The 13,180-nt window shown below is 40.1% G+C and overlaps 1 protein-coding gene across 1 annotated transcript in view; it reads right to left on the bottom strand.

Annotated features, from left to right (window-relative positions):
• Window positions 1–13,180, bottom strand: part of Usp8 (Ubiquitin specific protease 8) — a 159,543-nt gene that overhangs the window by 58,531 nt on the left and 87,832 nt on the right. Inside the window, exons 9-11 of the mRNA XM_067156292.2 lie at window positions 9,746–9,936; window positions 5,603–5,679; window positions 5,374–5,514 (exon numbers count right to left, since the gene is read on the bottom strand). Coding sequence (XP_067012393.2) covers window positions 5,374–5,514; window positions 5,603–5,679; window positions 9,746–9,936 — 409 coding nt within the window. The remainder of the gene's footprint in view (window positions 1–5,373; window positions 5,515–5,602; window positions 5,680–9,745; window positions 9,937–13,180) is intronic.

Here is a 13,180-nt window from a genome sequence, read left to right as displayed (position 1 = left end):
ACATTACACAGTGATCAGCCCGTATGCTTATACAGATTTCACTCAGAGAACCAGTCGTGATGCAAACATAAGCACGTGCTTTGGTTAACGTTTATTGGTTAGTGTTGCCGCGGAACACCTACGCGGAGACATGAAACTAGTTCGTTAGCCACATCATGGCTAATGCGATCCTAGATGCAAAATGTCCGAAATATAGTTCCTCAAATAATTTAAGTCAGAGAAATATACAAAATACTATTTGTATTCAATGTTATTTACTATAAACAAGCATTTCAAATTGAAGAGCACAAGGGACGCATTCGCTCATGCTTGACCCGCCATTTTGTTAAGCTGTGAGGTTGGGAAGCAAGCAGATACAGTGCATGAGTGAGACATTACTGGCTCTTGTGCAATGTAGATCACCGAGTTGAGTTCGTTTAGCATCGCAAAGGGAAACCTTTGAACAGTGGCGAGAAGGCAATTGCATTGAAAGTCTTTCATAAATTTTGTAAGAAATACACGACTTTAGCTTTAAAGGATCTGCGAAGCTGACATCCGAGTTCACTTGTGTTTCGGAGTGGAGCATTAATACCGTGCGCAGCGAACGACTGCATCAAGGATTGGTAAGATCACCTGGGAAATCGAAGAAGCGCTTACTTGGAAGGCGTTCGTCCTTTATCATATTCTGATTAGGTAAAGTGCCGGTACTGTACATTTTATTGTTTTCATATTGCCTCTTCTAAGTTCCTCGCTAGAATGTTACTTGATTAGAATATTAAATGTGTGAAGTTTTACTTATATGCGCTGTTATGATTGATTTATTAAGTATTTAGGTTTCGGCCATAAATTCAAATTTACCTTTCTTTTCTGATATGTTAAATATCGAGATGCCATTTATCATTCATTGTTTTTTATTTTTCGCGGAGAGTGAGTATAACTTGTGCCGTAATCCGCATCACAATTGCCTGTCAACTACTGTACATGTTGACATCAGTGGTATCTGGCAAAAATCTATGTAGAGCTAATCCTGATGTAATCGCCGCAATCAAGCAAAGTAACAACAGTTTCAAGACTGCCCACGTGGTTCCTGCCATGTGTCCGGGAGTAGCCCAGTGATTCTCCAATCAGCGTTTAGACCGCGAATGGATACATACGGATACACATTTTTCTTTGTTTACATCAGGTTCGGTTCTCTCGGTGACGGGAGAATAGCAGTTGAAGATAGTGCTAATGCTGCAAATGCTAGGAAAACGATTGTTTTGTTAAAGAGGAGTCTGAGGAATCAGAAATGCAATTTCATTAGTACACAGAATAAACTAAATGTCTCTAAAATTAAACTACATTTGCTTAATCCCTCAGCGTCGCAGCCGTTTAAAGAGCTTTCTACTCCGCAGCCGGATGAGATTTCAGCTATGCGCGACTGAAATACAGTGATTCACTTAAAGCATTACTACTAGTATAAGAGTAGCCCGATATTCACGAAATTTGGAATTCCTTAGGGTAGAACTATGTAAATGAAGATAATTACATAATTGTTTCACATTTCGTTAGTAATTTAGTTCCGTGTGATAAGAGTTCGAAGCACTCTTCAAGACAGAGACCCAAGTCACACTCCTGGCAGCAGTACACCGATGTCTTCTTTTCACCGTATTTTGAACACGCGATACGTCTCTGAGGTTTGGATTTCTCACTCTTGGGTGCTAATTTCCTGATAAAACGTATTTCCTGCAACCTTGGAACTGTATTATCTGATGCGCGCCGGCCTTGAATATTTCGTTTCCCGCCCGAGAAGCATATTTTGTACTACGTAAACAAACCTTCCATCAGCTGAAACTGATAAGATAACTGCTCAATGTTTGTCCCTGTCACTTGTCAAAATATTATTGGAGAATCTAGGAATCATTATTCACTGTTGAAAACTTCCCTTTGACCTGTATAATTATCTATAGTCTCCTGCACGAAATTTCCAAGTACTGGTTCCTCCTCATCGTCACTCTCAACATTTACCACTGCATCGGCCACAGCTACATCATCTATTTCATTATCACTACTGCTAATACTGCCACTACTACTTCCGACTAAACTTTCATTTGAATTATACAATATTTCAAGCACGTTACTCTCAGCAGGAGCTAGCCATTGAGCGCGGTGCGTCACACAAGCTGATGAAGCTGCAGCGGGACCGAAAGCGGCAGGACGAAACAGAATGAGGGGAATAACATTTATGATGAATCAAACCAACTCAATACATATTTCAGATTAAAAGGTCGATACATCGTCTTTCAAACGAGATATATACCATGCACAACTGCTTCTTGTGTCGTATGACAGAAAGCAGTACTAACTGATGCCTACACAGAGCACTCGTGGAGAGTTACGAAAAGACTACAAGCTGAGAAATAAAGACAAATATAATAAATAAACTGCACTCTTAATACAAAATTAGAGCAAAGAACATCACATGAAAAGACAAACTTCTCAGATCATCATTTCTTTATTTTATTCTGTGGGAAAGAATGAAGCAAACGGACTATTAAAAAAGCAGGGATTGGTGCTCAGACATAATTGACAAATACTTATCCTTGCAAAAGCAACTACACTTTAACGATTTTCAATTCTTATTTAGAACACTGATAAACCCGAAAATGTCTTCTTGGAAACAAAACAATTTGCATATCCATAACACCAAAACTCTTCGCGCTATAGCCGTAAATGCGAAACCATGTATGGGTCTATACCACGTATAGAGGTCGGCGGCTACGGAAGAAAAGGGGGTCTATACCACGTATAGAGGTCGGCGCTGAGGGGTTAAAAAGAAAAATCAATAAACCCAAAGAGCAGTTTCACGCTATTAAAACAATTCGCATTTCTCAGCAAAAAAGGTTTTTTTTCTGTTTGCTTTACGTCGCAGCAACACAGATAGGTCTTATGGCGACGATGGAATAAGAAAGGCATAGGAATGGGAAGGAAGCGGCTGTGGCCTTCACTAAGGTACAGTCCCAGCATTTGCCTGGTGTGAAAATGGGAAACCACGGAAAGCCATCTTCAGGGCTGCCGACAGTGGGGTTTGAACCCACTATCTCCCAGATGCAAGCTCACAGCTGGGTGTCCCTAACCACACAGTCAACTCGCCCAGTTGCTGAAGCAGAAATTATACTCGTTACAATGTTAAAGAAATTTCAAGTGAAAGATAGTCTTCCAAGGCTTATCGGCACTCCTTAAATCATGACTTTCAGCCTTTGCTGTCGGAAAGTAATCTGAGAAAATTGGTGAAGGGCCGTAAATATTCTTATGGTATAAATGATCATACTACTGCTGTCATAGCTCAATTTTTTAGTCAGAAGAAGGAACATGAATGCCTAGGGATACTGACATCGGATGATGTAAAGCTGAGAAGAAATCTGCTTGAACTCTGATTAGTTACAGGTGAACGGTTTTGATGAGTTAGGAACATTTAATTCAGAGGAAAGCAAGGATCAGCTGGCAAAGCATGCACTAGTTTTCACGTTTGTTCCCTTTCTGTACAACTGGATCCAACCCACATTAATATATGCTAGGCTGAATGCCAACCTTGGTGATATAATTGGAAAAATTCTCATTCATGACATCATACAATTAGAGCAAGCGGGTACACGAATCATTAGTTTCACATCAAATGGTAGCCAGTCGAATAAAAAGTTATGGAAATGCTTAGGAATAGCCGGTAACATAAAGAATCTATAGTGTTCATTTTCCAATCCAGCTGACTCTAGCAGAAAACTGTGGGCATTTTCAGACTGCCACATATACAGTGCTGTGCAACTCACACACCACACATAACACTATCCTCCACCACAATAACGCGCAGTTACCTACACATGGCCGATGCCGCCCACCCTCATCAGAGGGTCTGCCTTACAAGGGCTGCACTAGGCTAGAAATAGCCACACAAAATTATTACTGCTGTGCAAAACTTAAGGGCGAAATCAACTTTCGCATGTTGTGTCACTGCCAAGTAACACAGCTCAATAAAACTCGAACCATACATAGGAAGAACTGCAACAGTATGGTACGGTAGGCAAGTGAAAGGAATATGTGATGAGACGAACAGATGTGACACTTTTATGTTGAGACAATAAAATACATTTAAGTCACTGCGATTCATGATGGTCCCCTGGACATCACAAAAAAAGGGACATGGTTCTTAAAAGGGTGTGTGATCACCACGGACAGCGATGCATGCTCTGCAATGTTTTCCCACGTTGGCCACAAGACTGCTAAGGAGTTCTTGAGGTAGGGCGTTCCATTTGTCCACTAGCGCGGTTGACAACTGCTGGAAGGTCTTTGGTGCATGTGGTGCTGCAATACGTCTGCCCAACATGTCCCACACGTACCAGATGGGATTTAAGTGAGGGTAATGGGCAGGCCAGTCCATTTGCCAAATATCCTCTCGTTCCAAGAGGTCCTCCACCTGCGCTGGCACATAGCCTACTCCTGCTGAATCACACAAAGGGGTCTGCTGAAGGGTTAACATTACCATCCGAAGGACAAACCGCCATCAACAGCGTCATCATATGAACACCAAGGAGAGGTCTGGAATTGAACCCAGGCTTTTGACACACAATGTAGTGATTAGAAATTGTATACCATCACCTCTCCCACCATGCTGCCCAACATTCGAATGGTGAAATTGTCTTCTACCAACAGGATTTGTCTCAGACCACAGGGCCTTAATGATCATTGCCATGAAGTGGGTTCATTAAAACCAAAGATTTTGAAGCCGCATCTACACAGACAGCTCTTATGACGATGGTATAGGAAAGGACTAGGGGTAGAAAGGAAGTGACCATGGCCTTGCTTATGGTACAGCCCCAGATTTGCCTGGTGTGAAAATCAGAAACCACGGAAAATCATCTTTAGGGGTACCGAACACAAGCTGACAGCTATGTGACCCAAACCACAGAGCCACTCTCTCGGTCCAAAACGGGCTCAGTCGTCACGGTAACAAACTAACTAGCGATGGAGGTTGTAGTTGTTGTGACTGTTTTTATAAGCAGAAAACCACATGGTTATTAGCTCGTAATGAATAGGAAGATGACCATCCAAGTCGGAAGAAAAATATGAAGAAACAATCGCTTGAAGAATGAGGGAGATAGGAATCCTAAAAAGGAAGCTGAAAGCGTATGCCTCAAATGCTTTAATATTGCTGAGCCAAAGAAAACAATATGATGGCCTACAACGTCCTACGACTTATCAACAATAACATTACACTGACCGGCTACTGTAGTCAGTCTCCTCTGCTGCCAATCATCTCTGGTGCAACGATGAGTACACATTAGCTAGTTCACAAAATAAGCAACATACATAAAAGAGTCTCAACTTGAAACAATAGCTGCTTGAAAAATATTTACCCACCAATGAACCATAGACAGGATTGAAATTTCTCTGCCTCGCTGCACGGACTTCAGAAGGTTGAGGTTTCTCTAGGGGCTTAATACTGCGGTCGAACGATGGGACTTTGTGGTGAACGTCAGCTATGTCGTCATCACCATCCAGCTAATGAGGAAAATAACACATTTTAATCTAAAAGTTTCAATTGTCAGCAGCAAAAATTCTGCACAGTGTGGATGAGTCAAGTACTTACCTGTGCAATGTTGGGGAATGAGTGTGACCTCCTCATGGAATTAGAAGGACCATCCTTGAGCTGGGTGATGTATGCACCTGGACAACAAATAAAAAAGCTCATATGTATTAACCCTGCTGTTCTGTTTGGGTTTATATGACCCGAAACGAACATACATTTTGTTTCTCATTTTCTAATATCAAGATACAGTATGTTTATGAAACTCAGTGACTTTGTCTGGAAATGCTAGAGCAGCACATGTTTAAAACAGGGGTGCAGAAATTTTCTCTGAATTGAGGAGCCAGCCTAAATGTTTAGGCGCCATCATGAATCCCACAGAGCTGTTACCTATAAATAATCGAATCACGCTACTTAGCATTGACTTCGGTATATATGTATAGGAGTTGTGAATAACTGTGTCAAATTAGCCTCATATGACTGGTCATCACACTCGGGTTTATTACTGCATCTCATGTTCGAAGGCTAGCACAATATTAAACACCCGCACAAACAGACAATTTATGAATTACCGGCCAAAGCCCTGCATTTATTAAACTTGAATAATAACAAACGACGTGTGTACAACCACTAACATGTAAACACAGTACAACAGATTCTTTATACGTTTGACTACATGTGACTATGAAGTAATTCGTTCTCACTTTTTCCACCAAAGGGTCTGCTGTTGTAACAGATACGGGCCAACTGCGTTATGCACGTCCACTATCCACTAGTCCAAAGTATCTTGTTCATGGATATACATACATCGATGGTCATGTGCTGAGGAAAAAAAAAAAAATTTCCTTGGTCTTTAAGTTATTTATTTTTGAGAAGATCATGGCACGGTTTTAAGCTTTTTCAGAGACGTCATGTCATATGTCGTGGAGCTTTTGTTGCATAGTGATAGGTAGTAGAAGAAAGAAAGTGTGAAAGAACTGAAAACAGACTTTTTAAGGTAGGCGCCAGTAGCAAAATCACAGTTGCCGCGGCGACCTGGCACCTGGGATTTCTGTACCCCTGGTTTAGAAAAGTTTTAAAATAGTTTAATTTAAGTTCTACGACATGACACCTTTTTCCAGAATGTCTTTGAAGGAAAGGTCCTACGGAAGAAGTCGAGAGTAAGGCCACGTCTCTCATACCTTAGGAACATAATCACTCAGCTGGGTTTTGCTTCCTATTTCACGATGAAAAGGACTGCTGAAGACCGTGGGATGTGGCTGCAGCGACAAGGCTTAGCCTTTAGATAATGGATGGTCTTAAATTGTAATTGTTATACATGTAATGTTTAGATCATTATGTGTCGACACAAATATGATTACTGTAATGGCGGATGTTTACTTTCTTCTGGAAATACTGAACTCTAGTTTGTTATGGTACTACAAAAGAAGCAAAAATTAGGAGAGGAGTACGACAAGGCTGCTCACTGTTACCATATCCCTTTAACCAGTTTATAGAAAATGCAGTTAGAGATATGAAAGGGGTGAATTTTAATGGTATTCAGGTGCACAGATGCTTTGCAGATGATATTGCTATCTTAGCTAATTCTGGAAAAGATCTGAGTAAGATGCTAAGAACATTCAACAAATCCTTAGAAAAATTTGAACTAAAAATAAATATCAAGAAAACAAAATTCATGATAGTAGACAAAAAGAAGCCTACAGGTAGAAAACACTTAAAATGAAATAACACACCGACAGAACAAGTCACAGAATTCTCCTACTTGGGTAGTGTAATTACCTCTGATACCAGATCCCTTTCAGAAATCAAGAAAAGAATAGTGGTAGCAAAACAAGTCTTCCAAAATAAGAAAAACTTATTGCTAAACAACCATCTCAGTTTGGAGACCAGAAAATAATTTTTTCAAGACCTTTGTCTGGAGTGTGCTACTGTACGGGTGCGAAAGCTGGACATCAGGGAAACAGGATGAAACAATACCTGAGCCTGCAGAAATGTGGTTTTGGACAAAAATTACACAAAGAAGTTGGATGGATTAAAAAAAAAAAAAGACCTTGTTTTAAAGAGCGTAAAAGATGATCATGTTTATTAAATTCGATGAAGAAGAGGAAAATAATGTTCCTTGGACAGGTACTGAGACACGACCCCCTCTTCTCTAAACCAAATGAGTAGGATGCTACGAACATTCAGCAAATCCTTAGAAAAATTTAAACTAAAGATAAATATAAGGAAAACAAAATTCATGATAGTAGACAAAAAGAAGCCTACAGGTAGATGTCATACATCAGGAACTTCGTCGGTGAACTGGTACGTGGTTCATATAGCAACAGGAAGAGACTAGCAGAAGATCGTCAGATGTGGCTACAAGAAGTAAGTATAAATAACCACCTAATCGATACTTTATTAATGCCTCAGGCAAAATTGAATAAAATTAAAACTTACAGGACATGTTTCGACCACTTAGTGGTCCTCTTCAGCTGTATAAATAAAGAACTGAAAAGAAAAACATTGACAATAAGCACAAATAAACTTTCTTTGGAGACTCCTTTGATGAAAATGGAGGTCATCAGAATAGGTCATCTTGCCTCTCGTTCTTGTTTGGAAAAGATGTTTATTCTGCGCTGTCTAGAGGGTCTGTCTTTGAGCACGACCTGGTGAAGTAACGATGTGATACAGTTTGACAATTCATGGAAAGCTCTGGAGAGAAGGGAAGTAGAGTTTTATCGTCATCTAAAATAACATGTGAGGGAGGAGGGAGATTGGGCTATGCTTCTGCGATGTCGTGTTTGATTATATCTCTTGTTCGTCTAGTCTGTTTCATGTCTACCTATTCTAAGTATTTGCTAATATTCTCATATAAGATGTTTTTATGCTCGTTGTTTTCGTTGAGATTCTCTTCACCGTTTTCCAATTTATCAAGAACGATGTGGATGTTTTCCAGGTTGTTCATAAGATTACCTTTATTAATCATACAGATAATTTGAAGGTCCTGTTTTATATTGGTGAATTTGTGGTTGGACTCTTTCATATGGGATCCCATGGCAGAGAATCTTTTGTATCTTTCAGCATTGACGTGTTCTTGATATCTAATTGAGAAGTTCCTTCCAGACTGATGATGATGATGATGATGATGATGATGATGATGATGTTATAGGCTTAACGTCCCATGAACTAGTTTTGCGGTATCGGAGATGCCGAGGTGCCAGAATTTAGTCCCACAAGAGTTTCTTTACATACCAGTAAATCTACTAACATGAGGCTGATGTATTTGAGCACCTTCAAGTACCACCGGACTGAGCCAGGATCGAACTTGCCAAGTTGGGGTTAGAAGGCCAGCGCCTCAACCGTCTGAGCCACTCAGTGCGGCTGAAAATTTCAAAGTATTATTGCAGATCACACTCTTTCTAAAACAAATGTTAGTAGAAGACTTTTATTTTGGAACAGTGGGTTATTAAACATTATTTTCTGGTCACACTCTTAGACAATGAATTGGAGGTTACACTCGACCATGAGCAACCAACTCGAGTGATCGAGTCGAAACACGAAGGTGCGAATTCAACATGCACCACGCTAGTCAGTTTCACATAATTATGTTCCTAATCCAGATATAGGCTACCGTATCACATGACAAGTAATCGCTACACTTGACTGTACCAGTGTACACTTCTAATTCAGCAATCTCACTGCTAACTGGCAAAGAAAAACCGAACATTCCTGAGGTTAACGGCTTGCTCCCCGAAGGTGCAACTTATCCTGGGATTTTTCAGGAATTTAAGCCCTTTTTCTGTAATCACACAACTGTGACGATGACTCCTACCCAAGTTGGAAATCACGTTTCTTTCACAAGGGATGACAAATGACATTTTTAGGGCTAGGATAAATGTGATTGTACTAAGCGGTAATAGCAAAAACTTGTGACGTGATAAATGAGGTATTTGTATATAGATTTAATATGATGAGAATCGGGACTTAGAATTTACAACATGCTAAGCGGGAAAACGTGTTATTGATGGATGAAATAACGAGGTATCACTGCACATGTATTCAACCTGCTTTAATAAGTCTGAAGATAAGTACAATGAAAACTAAATATTCACTTACCAGAGTAAAATTCTCAACTTTTCTAGTAATGTTAATGAGAAAGTGATTTTTAAAATCTTATTATGATAGGAAAGTAAAATCAGAGAAATACATTTTTTTTAAACACACCTTTGTCTCGTCGCTCATCCTTCGCCTCCTGGGCGGCACGTAGAGCGGCTCTCTTCTTATCCTCCTCCAACTTATCTCGGGCTAACTTCTCCTGCTCCTGATACTCCTGCAACTTCATCTCGCGTTCCTTCTGCTCTTTTTCTAGCTGGGGAAAATTCAACGGTTTGTTCTTTCTTTCTTCAGCCACTCGCCTGCAATAGAAACCATGAAATCTGAAATAATGTAACACCAGAACCATAGAATAAGAGACAGACAGCTTTAAACCTGGTAAGTTCAGCGTGAAAATGACTGTATGTTGAAATGATTAAACCATCTGAGCCCCCCACGCCCCACCACACCAATTCTGTTATTTCCCTGTTGTAAGGAAACGGACTAAGATAGGGAAGTGTATTTTCTCTACTTATATTTATAACAGTTATGGATGAAATTCTAAAGGAAACAAAGGCATGATATGGAGGGGATATGACAATATTATCGTTTGCAGATGACATAGTGATCTGGGAGTCAATAATAGAGAAGTGCAAATCCAACTAGAGGCTCTAAATGACAATAATGAGAAATATGGTATGTCTTCCATAAGTCCAACCCCTCATCCACGTCATGGGAGACGGGCGTCATAAAGTAAGGGACTGCCTGGTGGGGTGATGTACAGTGGGGACTGCATGTGCCTCGTGACAGCTTCGGTAGCTGTGAAGGCCCAGCAGGAACCCTGAAAAGTGGCGGCTAACGGGGCTATGGTGAAGATGCTGCCGCCTTGTAGAATGTGGGGTTGGTTCTCCAAAGGCTACGGGGAGAAAACCATGATTAAAAATTACCCGTTCTCAGAAAGAGGTTGGACGTAGGGCTGACACCCCGCTCTGTAAAAAAGGTCAAGTTGCGAAACTTCAACAAAAGAAAGCCGGACTGATCAATGGAGACAAACTTGGCGTGGAAAAGGACAACGATAATCGACCATCAGTGCATGAAAGAAGAAAAGAAATATAAAGTGTAAGTCAGATTTATATATTGGAACCTGGAATGTGAGATCCTTGTATCGCCCAGGAGCCCTGAAGGTGATGCTGAACCAAACAATGAAGCTGAAACAGAGTACCATAGCTCTACAAGAAATAAGGTGGACCGGAAGTGGAATCCTAGAAATGCGAGAAGCTAGTATATTCTATGGCGTCTCCGAAGACTTTAAAAAGTAGTTAGTGGGGCGTAAAACAAATAACATTATTAGTATATTCTATAGCTGTAGCGAGAAGGAGTACGAGTTCGGCACAGGATTTGTGGTACACCACCAGCTAAAGCATGTTGTAATTGGGTTTACACCTATTAGTCCAAGAATGTCAGCACTCAGGATATAGGGTAAATTCTTTAATTACTCTATAATTAACGCCCATGCACCAACAGAAGAATCTGAGGCAGAAGAGAAAGAATTGTTCTATGAACTTTTGGAAAGAACATATGATGGTTGCCCAGGCCAGGACATTAAAATAGTTGCTGGTGATCTAAATGCTCAGGTGGGAAGGGAACAGATATATAAGCCAACAATTGGTCCCCACAGCAAACGTACTGTAAGTAATGATAATGGAACGAGACTTATATTATTTGAAGCATCTAGAAATATGGTTGTGGGCTCCTCATTGTTCCCACACAAAGATTTACATAAAGGAACGTGGACATCACCAGACGGAAACATAGTTAACCAGATTGATCATGTGTTGATAAATGCAATGCACAAGCCAGATCTCTTGGATGTGAGGAGTCTCAGATACCCAAATATAGACTCAGACTACTTCCAGGTACGTGAGCGAATTAGGGCTGGGATCTCCAGTGCATTCAAAGGAACGCGAACCAACATACCAAGATACAATATAAAAGCTCTAGATTCATCTGACGTTAAAAAGCAATACCAGGAGAGGATAATACAGATCCTTGAAAATACCGAAGAATGCAACGACATTGAGTATCAGTGGGAAATGATTAAAAATGCAGTGGAGACGTCAGCAAATGAAACACTGGGAATTGAAACACTGAGTATGAAATAGCAACAGAAGAGAAGAACATGGCATACAGAAGGATATTACAATCAAATTGTACAAAAAGAATGAAGGAAGTCTATAAAGAAAAACGGAAGACTGAAAAGAAGATCCATCAGAGGAAAAAGAGAGAGTGGATGAAGGCAAATATCGAAGAAATGGAGCTTCTGAGAAATCAAAATGAGGCGAGGAAATTTTACAGAGAGGTAAATGCTGCATGGAAACCCTTCTGTGGCAAAACTAGCCCGATAAAAGATGAAACAGGAAAAATTGTTAGCGAGGGGAAAGAGATATGTGAAAGATGGCGGCGACATTTTGATAGACTCCTGAACTTCAGAATTATAACAAGACACTCAATTGATGCGCAAGAAGAAAATGACCCTGATGAAAATATAGGTCCACCAACTTTAGAAGAGGTGATAACTGCCATAAAGAAATTGAAGAATAACAAGGCAACAGGAACAGATTATATTCCAGCGGAACTGCTCAAGCAAGGTGGCAATGAATTGGAACAGACTTTCCTAAAAATAGCTACTTCAGTATGGGATGAGGAGAAAATGTCTCAGCAAGGGAAGAAGGAATTATATGTCCTATATATAAGAAAGGGGATCAGCTTGAGTGTGATAGTTATAGAGGAATTACGCTACTTATAGTAATCGCCACGTAAGGCAATACCCCAGAAAGTAAATATCGCCGCCCGATGCTCTTCTTTTCTCTTTTTTGTAATAGCTGATCACTGCTGCCAACCTGCCTGGTTACATATTAAAATCACCAGACATAACCATAACAAACTAACCTCAATGTAAACACCGATAATGAACGTTTCCCTACCCTAGTAAATGGTAAAAGTTAAGATGTAATAAATCAAGATATTCATAATTAAATCTATTTCCACGCTCAATGACGAATTAAGGAAATAAACACACTTTCTCACTCAAATTAATGTTACATATATCTGTCTTTATTTTGATACACAGTAGGCGTACTATAATCATATTCTTGAAAAAAGGGGCGTAAACGATGCAATTTATTTAATAATCTTTGCAGTGTGATGTTCGAAACTTCCAGACATCCAATGACTTCCCTTTCTTTTGCGCGAACATTTCCTTCTCTCTTCAATATCGGTAACCAGTAAGGAGAGAGATTATTGGGCATATTTTCAGCCTGCAGGCTGGTTATATCTTCGAGCTTATCAGGAAACATATAGGAATACTAATGTGCCAAGCTCCGTGAACGGAAATTAGGTCAGCTTTCAGGTTCACTGCAGATTTGAAAATAATAATGTTATAAGTTCTACTGCCAAAATTTCGTCCCGTAAGAGTTATTTCCTGTACCGGTAGATCTAGACATGAGACTGGCGTATTTGAGCACTTTCATCACTTCACACAAACTATGTTATTAAATGCATTATCCG

The sequence above is a fragment of the Anabrus simplex genome, chromosome 12 (genome assembly GCF_040414725.1).
Source record: "Anabrus simplex isolate iqAnaSimp1 chromosome 12, ASM4041472v1, whole genome shotgun sequence".
Lineage (NCBI taxonomy): Eukaryota > Metazoa > Arthropoda > Insecta > Orthoptera > Tettigoniidae > Anabrus > Anabrus simplex.
The sequence above is the reverse complement of the archived record's forward strand: the minus strand, read 5'-3'. Positions and strand labels throughout refer to the sequence as shown.